Here is a 22,416-nt window from a genome sequence, read left to right on the forward strand (position 1 = left end):
ACCAAAAGCACAGGTACCTTTGGTTAAAACAATGCTTGTGTATTTCAAATACAATACCTGCTTGTGAGCCTTAAAACACCATGCACAGAGCTCAATTATTAACCTTCAAACTTCCTAATATCTTGCTAGATAAACTTTTCTGTAGCTTAGAGAGTTATTCTAGACAAGCGTTAATACACAGACCATTGTTCTGTTTGTCCTTGCTTTTCTACAGTTTAAATAATTTTTCTGCTGACCTATCTCATGGATGCTGCTTAGCTCTAATCACAGTTCTACTCTCTATGAGGCCTGCCTTTTGCAGTTTTCCCAAAACTCTCTAATTTTGTAGATTCCCACAGCCCTGCAGCACTGCCAGTGCATGTTTGGTCAGGAGCAGCCTGCTGGGGCACAGCACCAGCAAGGGAAACCCCTCCTCTGCAGGATGGGTCACAACCAGGCACAAGGAGCACAATGCCTGCTGTTACAGGGCACGGGACAAGGATGGAGCCAGGATGGAGCTTCTCCCAGGAGCAGGCTGTCCTGTCACTGCTCATCTCCCAGGAGCAGCTCCTGCTGGCTGCTGTCAGACACAAATGGTGGGCACAGACAGACAGACAGCAGGTCAGGCACAGCATGGCAGCTCCTCTCCTGCTCTTCTCCTGTCCAGTTCCCTTCCTGAATGCTTTGTTTGGGCTATTGATCCAGCAGGGAAGGTGGGAGGGCTGCCACTCCCCTCCCAGGTCTCCTCACAGCCACTCCACTCAGATACTTTGGGTCACTTCAAAGGCAATACAGAGAGAAAGCATGAAAGAGAAAGAGATTCTTACTGCATAACAAGACAGAAATAAATAAAATATATCCAGAGGGGCAAGGCATGTGAAGGAAACACCAGTGCCAGGCAGTGGATGGATTACTGCGAGGCAGCAGCATCTGCTCCCTTGGATGAGTGACAGCAGGGCTGTGTGTGCTGAGACACAAGAGCCTTCCTTCCTGGCCAGCCCCACTCCCCAGAGGTGCAAAGCTATTAAAGCCAGGTTCTGATCTGTCTGCCTGACACTGAGTGCCTCCCCCTTCTTTCCTGGGCACAGTCTGCTGTTCTGATCCACAGCATCACTGCAGCTTCAAAGGGAGAACAGCACAGCCCCATCCAGCTCTGCTGGACAAGGGACAGGCTGTTACCTCTTTCATGTGCCCTCTCAAGTGTGCTTGCAGGAGATTTCTTTATGTCCCTCTTGTCTCACGGTAAGGGCCAGAGGTGACAGAATTTAAGTGAGCTCAACTCTTTTTTTTTTTGCGCAGGAAAAGTGACAGTGTCAGAGAGAGCTGGGCAGCCCTCAGCCACCAGGGATACAGGAATGGATAAGCAGCCCTGGTGCTCTGCCACCTGCTTGCTGCATGCTGATGGAGCTGCAGCTTCAGGTACTCTGCCAACTCAAGGAGGGACTGATACCTCAGTTCATAGCTTGGAAATGCTGTCATTAATGGATTAAGACAAATTCTTTGCTTTACTAAAGCAAAAATAAGATCAGGAAGGAATAGAAGGGTGCATGTAGTGTTCTCTCATCTGTTGGTAACACCAAAGCTGCGAACTGTGGGGTTGAGGGTATTTACCTACAGGAAATAAAGCAGCATGGAAGGCAGGCAATCCCAAGTGCCAACAACTGCTCGCTTCCCATCATTCGTGGTTGCTGGATCTCTCACTCTCCTAAGACCACAACCTATGAATGTAAATGAGGGAAACCACCCAGAACATTCAAAGGGAAGCCTGAAATGACCTGGTGTCCATCTGGCATGACTCAGAAAGGAAAGCCAACACAGCAAGGCACAGGAGGATGAAGAACAACTCACCGAAGTTCTCTCCACCCCAGATGTCCATGGCACTGTCATACTTGCCCAGGTGGTTGAACCAGGCCTTGTCCATCACAAACAGCCCCCCAGCAATGATGGGAGTCCTGAAGAAGGCACAAGGACAAGAGGACACACTCTCAAGTGCTGCTGCAGCACCTGGACGCACAGAAGCAGCCCTTCCCTTTGCCTCCCCTTCCATGACCCAGGACATCACCTTCTCACCAAGAAAAGGACAAAACACCCCAAAATGCATCTGGAACCTTTCTTTCTGCCACCTTGGTGTTCTGCTGCCAATCATCAATTGCCTGGCACTTAATGACTGGCTAATGCACCCGTCAGCACAACTCCTACAAGCCCAAAGTTGACAGCCCTGATTGTAGGCTTCAGCATCAAAAATGCACTTAGCACTCGGGGGTTATTCACTCAGAAGGGCTTTTTGCCTGGAGCCAGCCTATTAAGAGCACCATTCCACCGGGGAGAGGAAGGCAGAGCCAATTCAGAAGGGCTTTTTAAAAGCCATCACTAGCTGTGTGATCTTTATTTCAAACCAGGGTTATTTTTTTTTTTTCCTTTGGATTAGCTAAGGAAACTGCACAGAGAAGGCCCGTGGAGGACGGGAGGGCAGGCCCAGAAGAGAGCTTGAGGAGACTTGCTGCTGGCTGGCACAAGTCCCTTCTCCATTCAGTTGGAGACAGTGTGGATGCTTGGGAGGAACTGGGGTGATTGCTGTGCCCAGGCTAATCTCCACAGTGCCCTACAGTGATCAGGAATGCAAGGTCAGCCTTTGGGAAGCCAGTGAGAGCTCCTGTTAACAGCAGGATCCTAAGGAGAAGCTCCCCTGGGAGCCTTCTGAGGCCCTGAGCTTCCCCCAACACCTGGGGTCCTCCAAGCCTCACATCTGGCTGGGGCTGCAGACACCAGCACCAGGCTTGCTGCCAGCAGAGATTTCCAGCAGAAATCTCCATCCCATGTCATGAGGACAGATGCTCCTGTTCAGCTTTGCTCCCTCCCCTGCACATTCCCCATTCCCATGAGGAATCCTCAGTGAGGTACAGAAGAGCAGTGCTGATCTGACTAGACACCAATTTTATCATGAGGACACTGCCTTATTTTTAAGTGGTAGCTGAACTGAGAGAAGTAGCTGTCCACAGCACTGGGCTTTTTCCCCTAACCATAATCCCTAGCACTACCAAAACCCCAGTAACCATAAACACACCCCTTCCCTCTGTGTGGCATTCTCAGGCTTCAGTGTTGGAGGGTGAAGCTGCACTGCAAAACCCAGGAGCTTGCTAGAGGTGCCAGAAGTTCAGAGCTGTCCTGGAAGAGATTCCACACTGCTGTGGAGCATGTGAGGTCACATGAGAAGCCTGTCCTGCCCCTGGGGTGCTTCCTTCCCCCTCCTGACTTACTTGATGGGCTCGGTGGGATCAAGTCGTTTGGCCTTCTGCTCCGGGGACAGCTGCTCCCATTTGAAATGCAGACTCCAGTCAAAACCTAAAACCAGAGCAGAGAAGTGCCAGGGGGAAATTAGAAATTGATATGGGTTAGGAGGCAATGCAGGCTGCAGAAGCTGTGTTTGATGGAACGTTTTCCCCACTTTCAAATGACTTCAGCCACAGAGATGCAGCTCTTGAGAGGAATGTCCAACGCCTAACATATTTCACCACTACAAATGGACAAGAAACAGCACATTGCATTACAATTTCAAAGTCAAGTGCTCCAAAGGCAGGAAAAGTCAGAATTAAAGCTGCTGTTGAAACCTAGTCCCCCTGTGCACGCTCTGATGGACGCTGTGTGCTCCAAATAGCACAGGCATACTAATCAGCACTACACCTGCATCCTCCAGTTGCTGCCTAGACATCTCCCATCTCCTCCTGTCGCTTCCAGGGCTGCCCAGGGTGGCTTTGACGTGACCCTTCTTTGCTGCTTGACCACCTCAGCCACTGCAGCAAGCACACTGCTCACAGCACACCCTCTGTCTGTGCAGCAGCAGCACTGAGCAGCGTCCATGTGCTTTTCTGTGAGGCAGCAGGAGACAGAGGTGTGGTGCAAAGGCCAGTGCACACTCCCAGCATGGAATGGATGCCCACAGGACATGCACAAAGCTTGGACTCACCTCCCCTGAGGTCTGAGGAAGCTGCCACGTAGGCAAAAGTGTCCAGGTTGATGATGTCAATAACGGGACTGACCACCCGGGTGGGATCCTGCAAAGCAGAAGCAGAAACACCCCTGACTTCAGGTGACACCATCCAACCCGGGCAAGGGGCTCCAAACTCCTGGAGACACCAAGGGCCTGCAAACATTGGTGTCATTCAGTTTTGCCTGGGACAAGGGTCCCTCACTGCCTCCTCCTCCTCCTCAGACTGTGCCTGTACTTGGCAGCCAGCTGGGCTGGATGCAAAGCTCCTTCTGCCTTTTACAAATCCACCAAAATATTCCCCTTTCACCTCCCTTAAATACTTTTAACAGGATTTCAGAAGTCAAGTGACAAACAGGCAATTGAAATGACAGAGGAAAAACACAGCCAAAAAGCTTAAATATGGGAATGTTTTTAAATGCACCAACAACAGCAGCACAGTTAGTTTTGCAGAAGTTGTGAAAGGGTTAAAAAAGAAAGACCTGATTTATTCAAAATAGTTGGTGGTGATTTAATTAACATCTTGTTATGGGCAAAGAGATTATACAAACAGTTATGAACAAAAATATCTACAGGAGGAAGAGACTCTGACAGCTTTGACTGGTCTCTTATCTCCCTTTTTCTTTTCAAAAATCCCAAACTCCAATTATAGCTCAAACTTCAAGGTTTTACCCTCACCAGATCAAATTGTTTTTCACAGCTATACAAAGCAAAGCATCTGAGCACACTCGGGCTTGCTCTCTCACTGGGGAAAGACTTTGTTTTAGAAATTAGTCCTGACAAAGAAGCATTCAAATGCAGTGGGAAGAAGCAACCAAAGGCCATGAGCTGGGAGCTGGACTAGAGCTGATTTTCCAATTGAGCATGACAAATACTTGGTATTTCCATAACAGGGTCAAGCCAGGGGTCTCACCATCACTTTCTGTGAGTCAAACATCTCACTGAAAAGGGCAAAGTCTGCTGCACCTCTGTGCTGCACAGGGAAACACAAGCCACATCCAGGCAGGGTGAGCCTTTCAAACCCTCCAAACCTATCCTGGCTGCTGCACAGTGCCCCCCAGCCTGCCACAGCTCAGCACAGCCAACATCCTTTAATTGCCTGAGGCCAGGGGGAAGGACTTAAGCAAAGCATCTGCTCTGTGTGCTGAGCAATGCAGGGGAAGGATGGCATCCACTCATTTCAAACCTGCCCCTCAAGCATCTTACTGGGGAGCACTTCTAGCTGGCTGACACCCACCCCTGGTTTCAATTCCACTCTGCTCACTGCATGCCACAACTTCTTGTCAGAAAATCCCCTCCACATCTGGGCTGAGAGCACTACTGCAAGGTGCTAACCTTGAGCAGAGCTGTCCTCTCCCTGCCATGTCCTGGGAACATATATATATATTTGCTCAGCTTTCAAGAAGGTCTCTCTGACCCTCACAAGAAAAGCACGGCATGCTCAAGAGCACAGTGCTGTTGCTATGATTTATTTTGGGCTGAGCACCAGATCTTATTATAGGCAGCTTCATCTTTCTGGGTTTTTTTTTTTGCTACCCACCCATACCAGGGCATGTTAATATTAACAACAGCCAAACCTTCAATTTTCTCTCACAAACCTGAGCATTAATTTCTGCAATGCTGTTCTCAAACACACTGATGTATGGATCTAAACCAACAGGAAAAAACTCTGAAAATGCTCCTGAAGATAAGAGAGATATTTCAGCCTTGGAGAACAGCAAAGTGGCTCTCAGCCTCTACATCCTGACCTTGTAATGGACAACAAAAAGGGCCACAGTTGCTGGTCTGGCCCCACAGCAGGCTTAGGCAAAGATTAAGCAGGCTGCCCTTCATGGATCTCCTTTTTCCCAGGAAAGCACCAGACTGGGGGTATTTGAGCTGGGAGTGGGGGGATTCACCATTCACTGGTTCATCCCATTTGCAAACCCAGTTTTGGGATGAGCTTGTTGAGTTATACTGTAAAAATACCTCAGGATGGATAATTACATTTTTAGAAAAGTTACTCGGTTGAAATGGACCATTAATAACTTTAGAGATATTTGTTCCATAAGCAAAAATAAGAGCCCAGGCCCACATGGGTGTGAGACACCGACCATCACCGATGCTTCCCGAGATAGGCACAGGGCTGGGATCCCCCAGGCCCTCTCTCTTTTCTCCACACTCCATCACTTGCTCTTCCTGCTTATTTCCAAATCCATGTGCTGGCTGTGTGCTGCCCATGCCCACCAGAGGAGGGGAAAACCATCATCAGCTGCTGGGAAAGCTCGAGGCAGAGCCTGATATGGGTTCCTGGTGGCACACATGGGCTCTGGCACTTCCCACCATGGAAAGGGGCAGGAATGGCTGCTCTGGCCGAGAAAATAAGAGAAGCCAAGAGCAGAGTGGCTGGGCTCTGGTGGCAAAAGTGATGGGTGCGCCTTGAGGCACTCACCGCTCGTTTGCTTGGAACTTAAAGCACATCAGCTCAGAACAGGCTGCTCCTGGGAGCAACAGAGTGAGAAAATGCTCCTCCTGGCAGCTGATCCTCATGGAGCAGTTGGCCAGGGAGCCCATCTCTAGAGCACAGCCTGAAGGTGGCAGCAGTAACATTTCATACACTTCACTGATCAATACCTTAACCCTGCTGGCAGGGATGGGTACGGTGGGCCTGGAAGGAGATTGGGAACTCTGCCCTTATCCTGCAGCTTCTGTGAGCAGTTAAAAAGCAGGCATGCAGGACCCCTCTGGCTTTGCAGGTTCCTCAGCACTCTTTGTAGTACATCTCCCCTGCTGCCTGAGGCTGCAAGATGCTGGGCAAGGTAAGGGCAGCATGAGCAGCACGGCAAGCTCACAGACAACCTTACTTCCAGCTGGGGAAAGATTCAATCCAGAGGAGTTTACAGAGGTGATGTGTGTGTTTGATGCTGCATTCAGACCACAAGGCACTGGAACTGCTCTGGTGATGCTGCACATGGCACTCACATTCACCCATCCTGTGGATGCTGGACATGGGGCACTGTCCTGGAGCTGTGTGGGAAAGCCAACCCCCTTCCTGCTGCCTTCACTGCCCTTCTCCTGACAAAACACATCAAAAGCTCTGGATACTCCTTACTGAAGTACAAGCAGGGCTTTGGCACAAAGCAGGGAATGCCTGCCTTTAAAAAGCCCAGAGGAACAAGTGATGCTGTAAAGCTCAGTAGTAAATCCCAGCCTGGACAGGCGAGCCATGCGGCTCCAGTGGGATGTCACAGCATGTGTTCTCATAACTCTACCAGAGCCATGATCAATGATATGAGCAGCCCATTGCCATCACATTTCCATCTATCTGCAGCTCTGTGGCCCAGCCTGCAAACAGAGGCTGGGACCTCTCCAGTGCTGGCTGTGCAATGAGTGCCAGCAGCACTGACTGCCCTCACCCGTGTGGAGGGACCTGCCCTGGTCCCATTGCTGACACACAGAGGGGATGCACAGCCCAGCCATCACAGCTGCCACATCTGCAGGTGTGAAAAGCAGGATGCCTTAGGTGAGGGGCACTGTGAACACCAGCCAGGCAGGTTTTTCCATGACCCACCACCTCAGCTGCCCTTATATCAATGCAACTCAGGAGCTATAAAATTGCTGAGTAATTAACAGTGGCCATCAGGAGCCAGAGGTGCAGCAAGGGTGAAGGGAAAGGATGAGGATGGTGCATCCACACCCTGGCTGATGGTGGATCAATCCCTGCACTCTGCTGCCAGCAGGTCAGGGCACAGAGCTCCCCTGACTCGAGTGACAAGGCGCCAGCAGCCTCTGTGTGCACGTCTGGCAGGAGAGACACCGCCAGAGAAAGGGGAATGTCATTGTCTGCTCCGAAATCAGCAGAATTTAAATCCTATTAAATCAATTTATTAGCGCTTAATTTGCATGAAATTAAATTCGGCCCCTATTCAAGGAGCCGTCACTCCCTTAAATCATCATCACTGAGCATTTTACATGAGCCTAATTAAAATCTCTGCTGGCACACTGCCCACGTATTCCCCTACCACCACTCAACCTGTGCCTGCCCGTTAGAGTCCCACTGCCCCAGAGACACCTTCTCCCACCCACCTACGTGCTCCTCCAGTCACACACACACCCCACCTGCCTGCTGGGTGGAGGAAGACCAGAAAAGGCCACTTGGTACCCCAAAAAGGCCACTTTGTACCCCAAAAGGCCTCTCTGTACCCCTTACTTGGATGCTTGCATGCAGCTGGTTATGGTGGGATGGTCATGCCCACTGGGAGGAGGAAGAGGAGGGGGACAAGGGGATGCATCCCCTGAGGGTGACTCAGGTGTCTCAGGAGCACTCACCTCCTTGATCCTCTGCAGCAGGGGGAGCAGCCAGTCCTTATTCACCTCGCAGTGACTGTCCAGGAAGGTCAGGACACCTGCTTTGGCCACGTCTGCCCCTCGGATTCGGGATCGGATCAGACCTGTTCGGGGACACGCCGTGCCAGCTGCTCCCCACACACCTGGGTAACATCCCCAGCCTCCTCCACCTGTGCTTCTCCTGGGTTTTAACCTGCCCAAATCCCACCCAGATAAAGCATGGCCCAGCTTCACTGTCTCCTTTCTGGTGCTGCAAGGTATGCCAAGCATTTCCTACGATCCCCAAAGAAATAAATGGCTCCACCAAGGTTGCTGATTTATGGCATTTATGCCAATATGCAGTTTGCACAATTAATTCTGCTGTCACCTTCTGGGGCAAAGCATGAGTCAAAATGCTTTCATGTCTCTCTGCAGGCAACAAATCCAACGCAGATGTGAGGCAGTGGGGAATGGGACAGAGGAGTTGAGGGTGGGAACACCTCAGAATTAAGCTTTTCCCAGAGTACTAATTTTTCCTGCTGCAACCCCTTCTGTTTCCCAGTGATCCCCAGATCTCTCTCCCACCCTGAGGGCACTGCTCAATGGGAACACATTTTCCACCAAGGAAAGAGGGTTGGCTTTTTGAGGTGTCTGACTTGTCACGGTCATGATGGTGAATTTGGAATAATTTGGAGATGGGAATGGATTGCTGCACGCATCAAACAAGAGGAGAAACAGGTGACTCAAGGGGAGCAGAATGTCTTTATGAAGGAGAAATAGTGTCAATACAAGGGGACATATCAGCAGATAAAAAGAGACAGGATTTCAGGGAACAGCCACACATCAGGTTAATGCAGGAATCACTGTCTTTCGTACTAAAATTCCCTAGGGGAAAGGGCTTAAGCAACAGCCTCTGAGCTGGTGAACAAAGCCTGGAGCATCCAGAATTTGCCAAGGTCTCCTCCTGCAATGCAGACTTGTATCTCCCTGTATCTCTCTCTGTGGCTCCTAAGATCTTGTGTGTAGGTATGTTCTTTTCACCCACCCCTGCCCTTCCCAAACCCTGGCAGCCCCTGAGGGACACAGTTTAAGTGATGAACTCAGCAAGGTAAGGTTGAGCTCCCATACTGTGGCTGATTTATAGAGCACCAATAAGTGCAGGTCCCTCAGGAGCTGGAGATGAGCACACATGTAGTACCCCCATAAGGCAGGGGAGAAAGGTGAGGAGGAGGTGCAGGTTTGTGGAGATCTCCCTTAATTTCCTGCCAAAGCAAGGATGTCTCTTACACCCATGGGACCTGATGCCACCCTGTCACCAGGCCTGCAGAGCTGAAACCCTCTGCAGAAAGAATCCTGAGAGGAAAGAACCTTTTCCACTCCTCAGTCTCCTCAACCCAACACTGAGCTGGATGCACACCCTGGATTTGCAGCACCAAAAAACTTCTTTGTCTTTAGTTATCCTAATACTGCAAACCAGGATTTGAAACACATTCAGGCTATGGGGAATGGGGAGATGTCTCCAAAGGTTGCCAGCAGCAGTTCAGTAGGACATGCATTCAATCCTCCATATAGCCCTTCTTAATCTCTCAAATATAATTAATTATTACCAAAAAAATCCCACAGAAGCAGCAGGAGCAGATCTTCTCTTTTTCATTAGAGCTAACATCTTTACAAATAAGACCCGGGGCTTTGTTTTGCCTGTTCTAATTTTCTGGCTAATAAGCTACAGCTGAGCCTCACTGGAAATCTTAATAGCCCCATCTTTTTCAGCGAGAGAGGGGAGATCCATTTCAAATCCCAGCTCTTTATCACATTTTCCTTAATCAGGGTCCCCCTTATCCCCAGGAGCCACTGAGCTCCTTGCTGACCACTGCATGGAGGGGGATCCCCATGGCCCCATGAGTGTCCCAGCTCCCAAAATCTGTGCTTCCCACCTCCCAAAATCTGTGTTTCCCACGTGGGCTGAGGGCAGGCAGCTCTTACCTTCCCGCCGGCCGTTCCGCAGGCACTTCACCTTGGGCAGCTGGCCCAGCAAGCGGCAGTCATCAGCTGGGGACACACAAAGGGAGGACAAGTCACCCCCACAGTGCCTCTGGCAGCAGAAATGGGCACTCCCAGGAGACACTGGCAGCAGGGGAGAGGACCCTGCCCTGTTCTGGTTGATGGTTTGTTAGGGCAATGGAGCTGCTGGGTCACGACAGCCTCGCCCCTCCGCCCGTGGAGCATAAATTGGGCCTGGCAGAGCAGCAGTTTTCACAGAACTAGTGTAAATTCAGCAGATTTACACTGAGAGCAGCTGAATTATGCTCTAAAATCAGCACAGAAAAGTTGTGGTTCGGGTCAGAATCTAAATTTCTGCACATTAATGCAAATGACTATTTTTGGTAGCTGCAAAGCAACGCGCAAGCTGTTGATGCGCGTCTGCCTGGCGGGGCAGGAGCTTCCTGTGCTGGCCTGGAGCCTTCAGCAAGGAGAAAGGGATGCTCAAAGAGAGCCTTGTGGGGCAGCTGGGGGCTCCTCACGCCGTGGGCAAGAGCTCTGTGGGGCAGAAAGGCCTGACAGCCACCTACACCTGAGCTAGGGAGGTTCTGCAAGCTTACATGCAGCCCCAGGATCTGTCCTCACACAGATTTCTGCAAAGTGGAGGATGTCAGGTGTAACCATCATTCATGGGTTGTGGAAGTCATAGTGTGGGTGTGTAGAGGTGGAAGGGGCTGTGATGGGTACACCTGACCTCTCACTCCTCTGCCTCTTCTTCCTCAGCACCACAAACACAGAGGTGAGTGCCCCATTCCCTCTGCCCCAACCCCTGAACCCACACACCCACCCTGACCACCTTCACCCCCTCCAGAAATCTCTGTCAGCAAGAGATCACTGTACCCACACCCAGGACAGAGCTCGAACGGGGCAGCAGAAGTGGCAGGGCTTGGCTATGGACCCACAGTGAAAATCTGCTGGGGATAGTGAGAACTCACGTGCTGGAGAACTGCATCGCAGTGAACAACAGGTCAGCAGGCAGAGGGAGGTGAGAAATGAGACACAACTGGACACGAGATAAAAGCACTAATTGCTTGGGGTGGGTTGCAGGGAAAAAACTGACCATGTGTGTGCAGTGCATTATGCAAATGCATGTATTTTATGTAAATGCATGCAGAGCAGATGCCAGCAGGCTCAGACTATCACAGCAAAGATGTCAGATAGCTGAGAAGTACTGAGTAGCTGAGGGGCTGCCCTAAGTTACACAGGAGACAGGCTCCCCTCTGGTGCCCTGGGATGAGTTATAACCCAGCCCTGCTCCTTTTCCCTTGGGAAAGGGGAGCTGGGCTCCTACAAAGCTGCCTCCCTCCAGGAAGGCAAGTGCTTTGCCTAATTTAGCCAAACACCTGCCATTTACTTCCTCCACCCTCCAAAAATCCTGCTCTGCTGTTCTGCAGGGCAGCTCCAGTCCCTGCACCTGCTCCTGTTCCCCTTCACAGCCATTCTGCCAGATCCCAGACTTGCCCAGCCTGCCTGCCCCCTGTGCTGGAGCTGCTCCAGGGCTCGCCACAGTCACAGCAGCTCCTTCCCCTAGCTTCAGCAACTTCCCAGGGAGGTGCCAGCGCCAAGAAGTGGGTCTTGTGTGAAATCTGTCCCTAATGCTCTCCGAGGCAGTGCCTATTTATAACATCCAAGAGCAAAGCCCAGATCCATTTCTTAAAAGAAACCTATCTGGCTTTGTTTTCACGTTTCCAAGTAAACAGCTTTACTTTGCAGCTCCTTGAAACATAAGTGCCACAGACCACTCAGGCAGTTTATCATCCTTTTTATGCCTGAGACAGTGTTTTTTGAGCACTTAGATCTTCAACTCTCCCATCGAACTAGGCAAGGTCTTTAGCAGGGGTGGTTCCCTGGGAGCCCCTGGGGCTTCAGCTCTCTTCTAGTGGAGACCAGAGCTATTGATTTCCCTTGAGTCACACTATTAACTGGGAGGGAACAGCAGGAGGATGTGGGCTGTTTGTGTGGCGCACAATGCTATTTATGGTGCACCTCAGAAATGGGAAAACCCATGCAGGGAGTCCTCTTTCCAGGAGTGAAAAAGAAGGTGGAAAAAAAAATAAAAATCAAGAATTGCTGACAACCTACATAAATGTATGCAGAATGTACACATAGGGTCAAGAGAGTCAGACTGCCATTGTCCTGTGGAATTCCAGTGGTGCCAACCCAGAACTGCTCCTGGCTGCAGCTGTGGTGGGATACAGCCGTGTAAGGATTGGATTCACGTCTGCTGGGCATAAAAACGATTTGCCAAGAGCTTTTCTTGCATTATTTTCATGGGAAGAGGTTGGATCATCTGGAATTTGAATTCTACACATGGCGATGCAAAGCCAGCACAGCGGGGTTTGCTCTTCACAGCTACAGAGCTTTAAATTTCCTTCCACTCCAGCAAACTAACTCTCTCCCCTGTCTCAGGGATAATCCCAGTCTCTCCCAGGCCTTTGGGCCCTTTGCTTTTAACAGGGAAAGAGTCACTTACGGTCATCACTGAAGTCATCCACGAGTATGATTTCATGGACGAGGTGCACCGGGGTGCGGTTCAGCACGCTGAGGGATGAAGAGAGAAAATCCATGACAGTGCTTGACCAACTTAACAACCCAGCAAATGGAGTGGAAAAGCCAAGGAACCGACCCCCTGCCAAAGCACAGAAGACCAGGCTTGGATTTCCAGAAAGGATATACTGGATAAGAACCCAGAAACCACCCCCCAGTCATCTACAGTGCCTGGCTATCACCCTGTAGCCTGATCTAGGAGCTAAGTGCTCTGTATTCCTAGGAAATAGCTGAGATTCACCCTTCTCACCTTTGTGAGCAAAAGCAGAGCCACACATAAAGCCAGGAAAACCTGGTTTTATTTTTTTCCCCCAAATTGCACCAAGATTCCTAACTGGACTTACAGCAAAGCTGCCATCACCTCTCCACCTCCTCTGGGGCTAATGATATGGTGTCCAGCCACAGCAGGGCCAACACAGAGAAAATTACCCAGCTCAAACACATCTTTACACAGCTCACAGCTGTGGCAGGACAACTCCTGTTTTTATCCACGGGCTGATTGTGCTGCAGAGGCTGCTGAGAGGATAAGAGCAGGGTTGGAGCCCACCCAGGTAATGAAAGAGAGGCAGGAGGATGTGGTTCACAGCTCCCTCCGTGTAGACAGACACTGAAACGTGGCTCAAAGCTAAAATCTTCCCTTAATTAAGCCACCAAAGGTTATTATTGTTATTATTAAAAAATCTACACCTGTTCTTTCCCTTTCTCTCATGGTGCAGAGGTCATGGATTGGTTGCACAGGCTCCAGCAACTTCATCTCAAATAAACAGCAGTGCAGCAGTCACCCTGACACGCAGGACATGGAGTTGCAGTTGCTATTACACATGCTTAAAATCCTGCCCCAGCAAAGGGTCAAGGCTGTCTGCTTGAAGCAGAAGCCCCAGAGCATCCCACAAGCCTCCTAAAGTGCTTGAGTTGGGCTTTGATAATGCCAGTCAGATGGTACAGGCTTTCACAGCATTTAAACTTCTTTGCCTTCATCCTGAGCATGGCTCCTCTTCCACAAAGCATTTAAAGTCCCCCCAAATTTCAAATCTTCAGACCTCCCACTGGCACAGGAGGGCAGTCACCCAACCACCTAACAATCTTGCAGCCCCAGATCCCCTGCCAGATCCTTATTAACACGTTCTCTCAGTCTCTCAAGCTTCCAAAACTCTTGCAAAAAAAAAAAAAAAAAAAAAAAACCCCCAAAAAAAACCCAAAAAAACCACATCCCTAGCCCAGACCACAGCAAGGAGAGCTACTTATGGGAAGCCCTAGGGAACTTGGAAGCCACCCAACCAGCTGGCAAAAATGCAGCCCACCCCACCCAGGGGGTTCCCCTTTGCCAGGTGCCTTCTGCCCGCAGAAAGAAACAGTTGAACCAGTTTTTTCTTTTTGGAAGGCATACAGGACATCCCAAGGCAGATGCACGACATAGAATCATAGAATCAGAGAATGGTTTGAGTTGGAAGGGACCATCCAGTTCTAATCCCAGTGCCACAGGGAAGGGACAACTTCCACTAGAGTGCTCAGTGCCCCATCCCACCTGGTCTTGAACACTTCAAGTAAATGGGCATGTACAACTTCTCTGAGCAACTCACAGGAAAGAATTTCTTCCATATATAATCAATACTTACTCCATGGTGGTTTGTTTGGGTTTTTTTTCTCCCTGGAGAGAAATCCTCTGAAAAAAGGAGTTTTCCTCTCAGACCAGAGTAGGTAAGCCTAGCACCTCCCTTGTGGAGCACCTCAAAAACCACTTCCAAGAATTACTTTCTCTGGAAAGACAATCCCAGGATCTTGGCAAAAAAATCATTCTTTCCCCCCACTTCAGATGCCTTGCATGCTAAGGTTTGAAGGAAGAGAAAGCCACTGTCCCCTCAGCAACAGCCTGGAGCTGCTGTGACCACCCCAACACTTTGGCTTGTGCCAAGCAGTGTTAAACAACACCTCTCCAACACCCACAGCATGAAAGGAGCACTGGGAAAAAGTGGCTCAGCGCCCCTCCTCCCACTGGGGCACACAGAACAATTTAGATGTGCTGTTTCCACCTGTCAAGTGTTTTTTAATTATTGTTATTAATAGGCTTGTTATTTTTTAGAAATCCCCGTACGCCAGAGCTGAGTTCAGCAAATTACCGTAGCCGAGCACCAGTGGAGAGAGACAGGAGAGCAATATCATGCTCAGTGGAATATTTAACAAGTGTTGATTGCCTGGAAACCTAACTCTGTGCAACCTGCAGGAAAGAAGCAGACTTGTAAAAAAAAACCCAGGAAAATAAATAAATAACCCACCGAGAACGGAAGGCAGCGGGAAACTTGGAACATTCAAGGCCTGCCTCTGCCTGGTCTCTCTTCCAGATCTGGCTGCCAGAAATGCACTGCAGGGCTAAACTCTGTGGGAAGGTGGCTGCAAAGGGGCTGATTCTGCTGCTTTTGCTGGTACCAGCCATTAGAACTCAACCAAAGCATTGGGCTGTGCAGGCTCAGGCCTGGGCTCTGAGCAGTACTCAGTGCCTTGAAGGATCTCCTGCCAGAGAACATCTATGGAAGAAAATGGACCACTTCCATTCCAATGACCCTTCCCATTCCAATGGACCACTTCCAAGGCCCTGGGCTGGGGAGAGGTGCAGCCCAGTCCCAGTTCAGTGCAGGTTCCCGCTGTCCCCAGATTTGCCAACTCTGTGCCTAGGCCTCCCACCCCATAAATCAGGGAAGATGACCCCTGAGGGCCAACAGGGTCCATCTGTGGCACTGACCAGAGCAAGGGGGAACAGGCCAGCACACTGACCCATGAGGAAAGGCCATCTCCAAGTTCTCTCCCACAAACTGTCACCCTTCCATGGGGTTAGTGACAGACACCATCACTGTGGGTGGCACACACCTCCTCACCTGTACCACCACAGCCCTTTCACAGCAAATCCCTTGTGGGACTCACTCACCACACAACACTTTTCCCAAATTCCAGTGAACAACTCACTCTGGTGAGGGCAGTCCAGAGGCTCTATGGTCCCTGCTGTTTCAGCACACTTTGAGCTCATTATTGCCCCTGCAAGTCAGAGCACTGACCCCAGCCAGCCCCAAAACTGCTGCTAAGCCAGGGGCCACTTGATGCAGGCACAGAGAGATGCCCAGCAAAGCCAAATTCCTGTCTCCAGTGCATTTTCTGCCTGGTGCTCTATTAACCACATAATACTGTGAACACACAATATAAGCACCCCTCCTGCAGCACTCCTCAGGGAGGATGGGAAAAAGAGACATCAAATCCTCCATGTTTTCAACATTACAGTTTTTGGTTTGTTTTTTTTTTTTTTTCAGCTAGACCATAAAAGCACTTTTAAAAATTCAAAGCTGGCTTTTCTATTACTTGTGCCTCTGCTCAGCTTTGATTTTTTTTTTAATACTTTTCTTTCTTTATGTCTGGGAATGGCTTTTTTTTTCCCTTTTATATGGGAAAAATCAGAAGACAATATTACAGTGCTTTGAAGTCCCTCTGTTATTATAGATTTTCTTTCCCTGAAATCAAACATAGGTAGATATATACTGCAGTGATGGATATATTTGAACAAATCAAAACAGTTTTTAAGTTTTGCTGTGCCAAAGATCACAACATTTTCTCCCTTAAATTGCCAAAAGACCTGTTACCATCAAAATGAAAGCTCATGCCTCCAGTCCAGAAAGCGTTTACTCACCCTAATAAGAACAGGTTTGCTGCTGAATTATCTTTTGACAATGCTGAAACTTTCTTTGTTCTGATTTATTTACCTTATGCACACATAGCCATGGAGAATTTCACCTTAAATTTTCATCCTCCTCAAGAATTTGCTGGGATCCTTTTCCACCTACCCAAAGGTAAGCAATGGATCCAGCAATTTCATCTCCAAATAAATACCAGTGCAAAAGTCACACAGACCATGTAAGACATGGAAAATGTTTGCAGGCAGGAATTTCGACCTTCTGACCAAGTCAGGGTGGTTTTGGCCATCACCCACTTGCTATAGGGAGGTGACTGTGGACACCCATCCTTGAGAACTCATGAACCTGTTAATTCTCTCCATGGCAACATATTAGGACTTGTTGGGAGAGGAAAAAAACACCTTTAGGAGGATAATGAAGTATGAAAGGGGCCAAGGGTCACAATTATCGAAATCAGACTGAGTATGGAGAGAAAATACCCGCCAAAATGAACTGCTTCAACAACCCCAAATGGCTAATTATGTAGGAAGAAAGACATCACACCAAGAATAACCATAATGAGCTTTGATTACACTGCAGCTTTTGCATTTTATTCTTTCAAATACCCACCAAGCTCTTTGAAATTCAAGAGTTCTCTTATGTTAACATCAAAAGGTAAGAGCGCACGGAGGGCTGTGTACTCAGTCACCGCGAGAGATGATTAGCAAATTAAGAGAGGAAAAAAAAGTCCAGGGTTTAAGCAAAAAGCAGAAAAGAAAAGAAGAAATGAAAAAATAGTCAGCACAAAGTGCTAATTATACCGTTTCTGTGCAACACCTGGCTTGTTTTTGCTTCTTTAATCAGGCTCATTTCAGTTATGGCACAGACTCCATATGGTGCCTAAGCAAGGAGGCTTTGTCACCTCCCTGCCTCAGATGTGTCTGGATGCAGACAAGGCAGTGGCACGAGGGGTGGGTGAGAGGTGTTGGCTGCCCAGGACACCACTTCTTTCACCTATGTGCACTGGAAAATGAAAGGCATGATATTCACTCTGCTAATTAATGATCTAAATATTTGATGTGGTATTCACAATGCTTGCATCAGGACTCCTGCCAAAGGATGTGTTTTGGTTTGTCAGCAAGAGGTAAATAATTTAAGTTTTCTTATTCCTGCCCTGAGCTCCCCAGCCGCAAGTTTGAAGAATAAATAAATAAAAACCACTCAGCAGAGTAAACGGGACCGTCTCACCATCTGCCCAGCAGGTCATCCACATGACAGGATTAGGATTCCCTTGCTAAATCCAGGCTAGTATAGGATGGAAAGACAGGAAAGAAGAAATTGTTGTTTTGGTGTGGTTTTACTTTTTATTTTAAATGCCTCTGTATTGCTTACTTTCACCCTTGCTCCTGCCTTCCCACCTTGTGTTTACTCACATGGTCCCATCTCATGCACTGTTGGAGACTCTCACCATTTTTAGGGACTGAAATATGTGAAACTGAACCTCAGAGGGAAAAGGAACTTGTTAAAAAGTCAGTGGTTGAAACAACCCAATGAGACTTTCTGCATAGTAAAAAAAACCTTAAAAAAATTCTCCAGAGCTACTTTGCTATTGACCATCTCCTCCTCTTAGTCATCTTCTCCTATTTTCTATTTCCCCCTTCTCATGACATCCATCCCCTACTCCCTGGACAGCTGTACATATTCACAAGCATTTATAAATGCTGACCTCACCATTTCCAGAGATGTGGGCCTTCAATAAATTTAATTTTTCCTTTTTTTTTTTGCCCCCCCTTGCTTCACTTCCAGCTCGCAAATGCTCAGAGAAAAGAGCATGAAACTTTAAAATGAATACATTATTCAACACAATCCACCAGCTTCCCTCAATAACTCCGACAACGCAAAATGTCCATAAATGAACTGTCCCAAGTGTTCCCAACGTGACCTGAGTAAGGGGTGCCAGGGAAGCCACATGTTGCTGGTTCCTACCAAGAGCCTGAAGCACCCTGAGCCTGCAGCACAGCTCAGCCTCAACTGAAGCTGTCAAGAATCCTGGAAAACAGCAGGAATAGCAAAATCCCCCTGCTCAGCAGGTACGTGGTCACTTCTGCAAGAGGCATTCCCCCAAGCAGCACTTCCCTCTGGCTCTCCTCTGTGCTTACATAGGGAGTGCCCCTTTTGCAGGGACAGTGCCCCATCACCCATGGCTTTGGGCAAGCCAAGAAATGTCCCTTTGTCCTATCTCGTGCTCCTGGACAGTGAGAATTAACTGATTAACACCGAGAATCTCAATTAACATGAGAACATTGATTCTTCAATGAGGCTGGAAAATCCAACGTACTGGAACTCAGGAAACCAGGTCTGCAACTCAGAATCTTCCACCAGCTATGGAAAAGTCACCTCTCTGTTCCTCAGCCTGTCCATCTGTCACCTGGGTTATACCACTGTAGACATGTACTGGGGAGAAGAGGTGCCAAATTTACCCACCACGATGCTAAAAGCAGTTGGCCACAAACTGCCCCAAAAGGCACAAAGCACTGTCAGGAGGACAGAGTTTGTTTTAAATGGCCAAGGAAAATGATCCATGTTGTTACAGCCACTGTGGGATGGAGTCATCTGGAAGATCTAATTAAACCAAGTATTTGGCGAGCAAGAGGGAAAAAGCCTGAAGCAGTCAGAAGGCACAGCAAATTAACCCACAGAGGCTAAAGAGGCAGATGAGCCCTCAGCTGGGGTCCAAAAAGAGGCAGGGAGGTGGCAATATTGCACAACCACATCTAGAGAGAACAGAGCAGGAGCCACATCACCAGCTTGCCACCAAGGATTAGTATCCCTAGGCTTGGCTGCATCAAAGAGAGCCTCTAGGCACTGCATCCAGGGGGAAAATGGGGAGCCCTGATGCCAAAAGGCCACCTCCAAACCATGGGGACCAGAAAACAGCCCAGGAGAGCTCAGGACCTCAGCCCAGGGAGAGGTAAAGGAGATGGGGTTGTCATCTCAGTTCCTCACTGCCTGGCCTTGCCTCTGGGGTGCTCTGTGGGGCTCTGCAACTGTTGAGGGATGAACCTACAAGAAAGAGGGCTCAGAAGGGTCCCCAGAGCTGGGGAAAACCTCCCCACAGATTAAACATGAGCCCTGGAATTGCCAGGGCCCATAAGAAACAAGGAGCAGTGTAAAGGGGCAAAGCTGTGGTGAAAATCACACACGACCAGGTAAGGAAGGCAGTAAAGTCAATTAATCAAGTCAAGCAAATTGGAAAAAAGAGGAACAAGAAAGAAAGTCTTGCTGTGCTGGAAATAAGAAACTTCAAAGGGCAATCACCTCAAGGAAGAGGTAAAAATTCAATGTACCTGCACTTCTAACCTTGCCATCACTGCAATGAACAGTTCTCTAATGAAGCCAGATATGGGGGATCCAGATCTAAGAGGTGTACCATGGGTCTAACATTTCTCATGTGACACCATCACTCCTGGCAGGACAGTCAGGTGCTGAGTTATGGGGAGAAATGAGGTTAAAATCCATCCCTGCACTTCACATGTTATATTTCAGAAGCTAGAGGACTGCACTTGCCACCTTTGTTACAAATACAGCTGGTTCTGGAGAATGGCAAACTTATGCAAGGCACTGTAAAGATGAAAGGGAAGGTCCAGGACTGAGGAGGTGGTGCACAGCACCAGCATCAGTGTCACCAACACAGCACCAAGCATCAGTGTCACCCAAAATTCACACAAGCCAGAGAGAGAAAGCAGTGACAGATTACTGAGTGTGAAGCAGGGAGACAGGATTGGGCATGAAACCATAAAGCAGAGCAGGAATTCAATTTCAGGACTGTCAAACTCACTTGTGGCCCTGGATACACTCACCTGAAGAAGGATGCTGAGAGAAAAGCTCAGCAATGACATGACAGTGAACAGGGCACAGCTGAAGCCTCCCCCTAACCAGCAACCCCAGTCTGACCAGCACCAGCAATGGCAAGGGGTCCCTGGGGATGCCAGGGCTTAAATTTGAAAGCCAAGACTTGCAGCAGGGCACAGACCTTCACTAAGGGTACATGAGATGTGCATCACTGGCACAGAGCACAGCACACACAGGTTTGCTACAGAGCAACCCACCAGCCCAGAGCTGGACACAACCTTCCCACTAGAGAACCTGCAGATTCAAGGCACACCTTGGGATTAAACACAGATTTCAAAAAGCCTGCAGTGAAAATGAAGCCTTCAGTCTATCCACGACAGCAAAACACAGCCAAGAACAAACTGACAAATGAAGGAATGGCCTCATGCCCAGAGTGCTGCACCGTGTGGCTGCAGGAGGACAGAAACCATCCCTGAGAATCTGCTCTGCATGTGTGTCATTAGGGCTTCTCAATTAGCAAGCCTTTCTGGCACTGGAGAAGCTCAGAGAGCAGCACTGGAGCAGATATCCACAGAATGATAGCTGTCCCTAGAGAGCTGGGCCAAAACACAGCGGAGCACTCCTACCCAGCTGGATAGAAAAGCTCTTAGCCCAGACTCTGTCTAATCTGCTGATGAGCCCTCAAGAGTTTCCCATGCTAGGCCCTGCAAAGGGAAGCACAGCTCCTCCCTTTCCTCAGCATCCCACTGTAAAACCTGCCTCTCAGAGAGCAACTTTTAGGCTAATTTCTTCCAGCCTCCATTTGAGACCACAGCTGGCAGGTCTGCTCCTGTTGCTGTGGTGAGGGCAAACAGATTCTGCCTTTTTCATTTGTGATGACCACTGGTCCTCTTTTCAGAGGCTCCCAGGAGCTCTTACCTGCGGATTGTCCTCAGCAGGGTGGACCTGGCCTCGTTGTGGAAGGTGATGACCACGCTGGTGGGCGGCAGGTCCTGGCTGTAGTGCAAGGTCGTACACCTGGGGAGGGAGAAGGCAGAAAAGGCTGAATTCAGGAGCTGGAATTCAAAGCCAGAGCTCACTTCACCAAGACAGGCAGCACAGCCCAACAGTAAATGGTCTCCAGCCGTTATTACAAAGAAATAAATAAGACTTTTTTTTGTGTGAATAATTTATAGAGGAATCCAGGAACTGCCAAGTAAACCATTGAGGATTAAAGCAGCAAAGAACTGTCATTAATGGGAAGGGATGAGAAGGGAGGCACACAGCTGACGGCCCTTTCCTCTAACCAGTGCTTCCCAGCTGCCCACCAGGGCTTCTCTCATGGCACCACGACAGGTAAGAGCATCCCTGCAGCTCCATCTCCCATCCACCTCACTCTCAGCCTCCTGAGGAAGCATTTCCCACCAGCCAGCTGCAAGGTAAACCAAGCCCGGTTTCTAAATTGATTGTTTCCTTATTAATTCTGCCTTAATTACATAAACAGACTACAGGGAAGATTAGGATTTCAAACTTTCCAAGCCAGCCTTCAGAAGGTGAAAACCCACAGCTGCAGCCACAGTCCCTGCTGCCTCCTTCCCAGGAGGAAATGTCACAGACTCTGTAATTACTTTGACCTTTAGCTGATTAAATTTGTGGCTTTTATAGACCCACACCAATATATTCCCAGCTCAGAAAATCCAGATACCCCTTACATCCATGCTGCCCTTTCCAGGGTCCTATCAGTCCCTTAAGATGGCACAACAGTAGTTCTCCACCACAGCCATCCTGTCCCTTGCCATCCTCATGCCACTTGTCCGCTCCTGTGTCACTGCCCAGGTGCTACCACCACCATCCTCAAACACAGCAGGAAAGAGCTCTGAGCAACCACTCCTCCAACAAACCATGAGCTCACTCCCCCAAAAATTCTGGACCACAGAACCTGCAAGGTGAAGTAAAAACAGATGGAAAAATTAAATTGGATATGGAGAGGAGAAAGCATGTAAGAGCAGCCAGATATTGCTCATTTATGCTATTCAGAACAGCATGTTGCACCTCTCAAATGCCAAAATGCTCTAT

At 49.0% G+C, this 22,416-nt stretch overlaps 1 protein-coding gene across 1 annotated transcript in view; it reads right to left on the bottom strand.

Annotated features, from left to right (window-relative positions):
- GALNT14 (polypeptide N-acetylgalactosaminyltransferase 14) overlaps positions 1–22,416 on the bottom strand; it is a 97,408-nt gene that overhangs the window by 18,430 nt on the left and 56,562 nt on the right. Inside the window, exons 3-9 of the mRNA XM_054290326.1 lie at positions 21,280–21,378; positions 12,783–12,850; positions 10,253–10,318; positions 8,273–8,394; positions 3,944–4,031; positions 3,237–3,321; positions 1,828–1,931 (exon numbers count right to left, since the gene is read on the bottom strand). Of these exons, the coding sequence (XP_054146301.1) occupies positions 1,828–1,931; positions 3,237–3,321; positions 3,944–4,031; positions 8,273–8,394; positions 10,253–10,318; positions 12,783–12,850; positions 21,280–21,378 (632 nt within the window). The remainder of the gene's footprint in view (positions 1–1,827; positions 1,932–3,236; positions 3,322–3,943; positions 4,032–8,272; positions 8,395–10,252; positions 10,319–12,782; positions 12,851–21,279; positions 21,379–22,416) is intronic.

The sequence above is a fragment of the Melozone crissalis genome, unplaced genomic scaffold (assembly GCF_028551555.1).
Source record: "Melozone crissalis strain CALT ecotype California unplaced genomic scaffold, PUWL_Pcris_2 ptg000081l_1, whole genome shotgun sequence".
NCBI classification, from domain to species: Eukaryota; Metazoa; Chordata; class Aves; order Passeriformes; family Passerellidae; genus Melozone; species Melozone crissalis.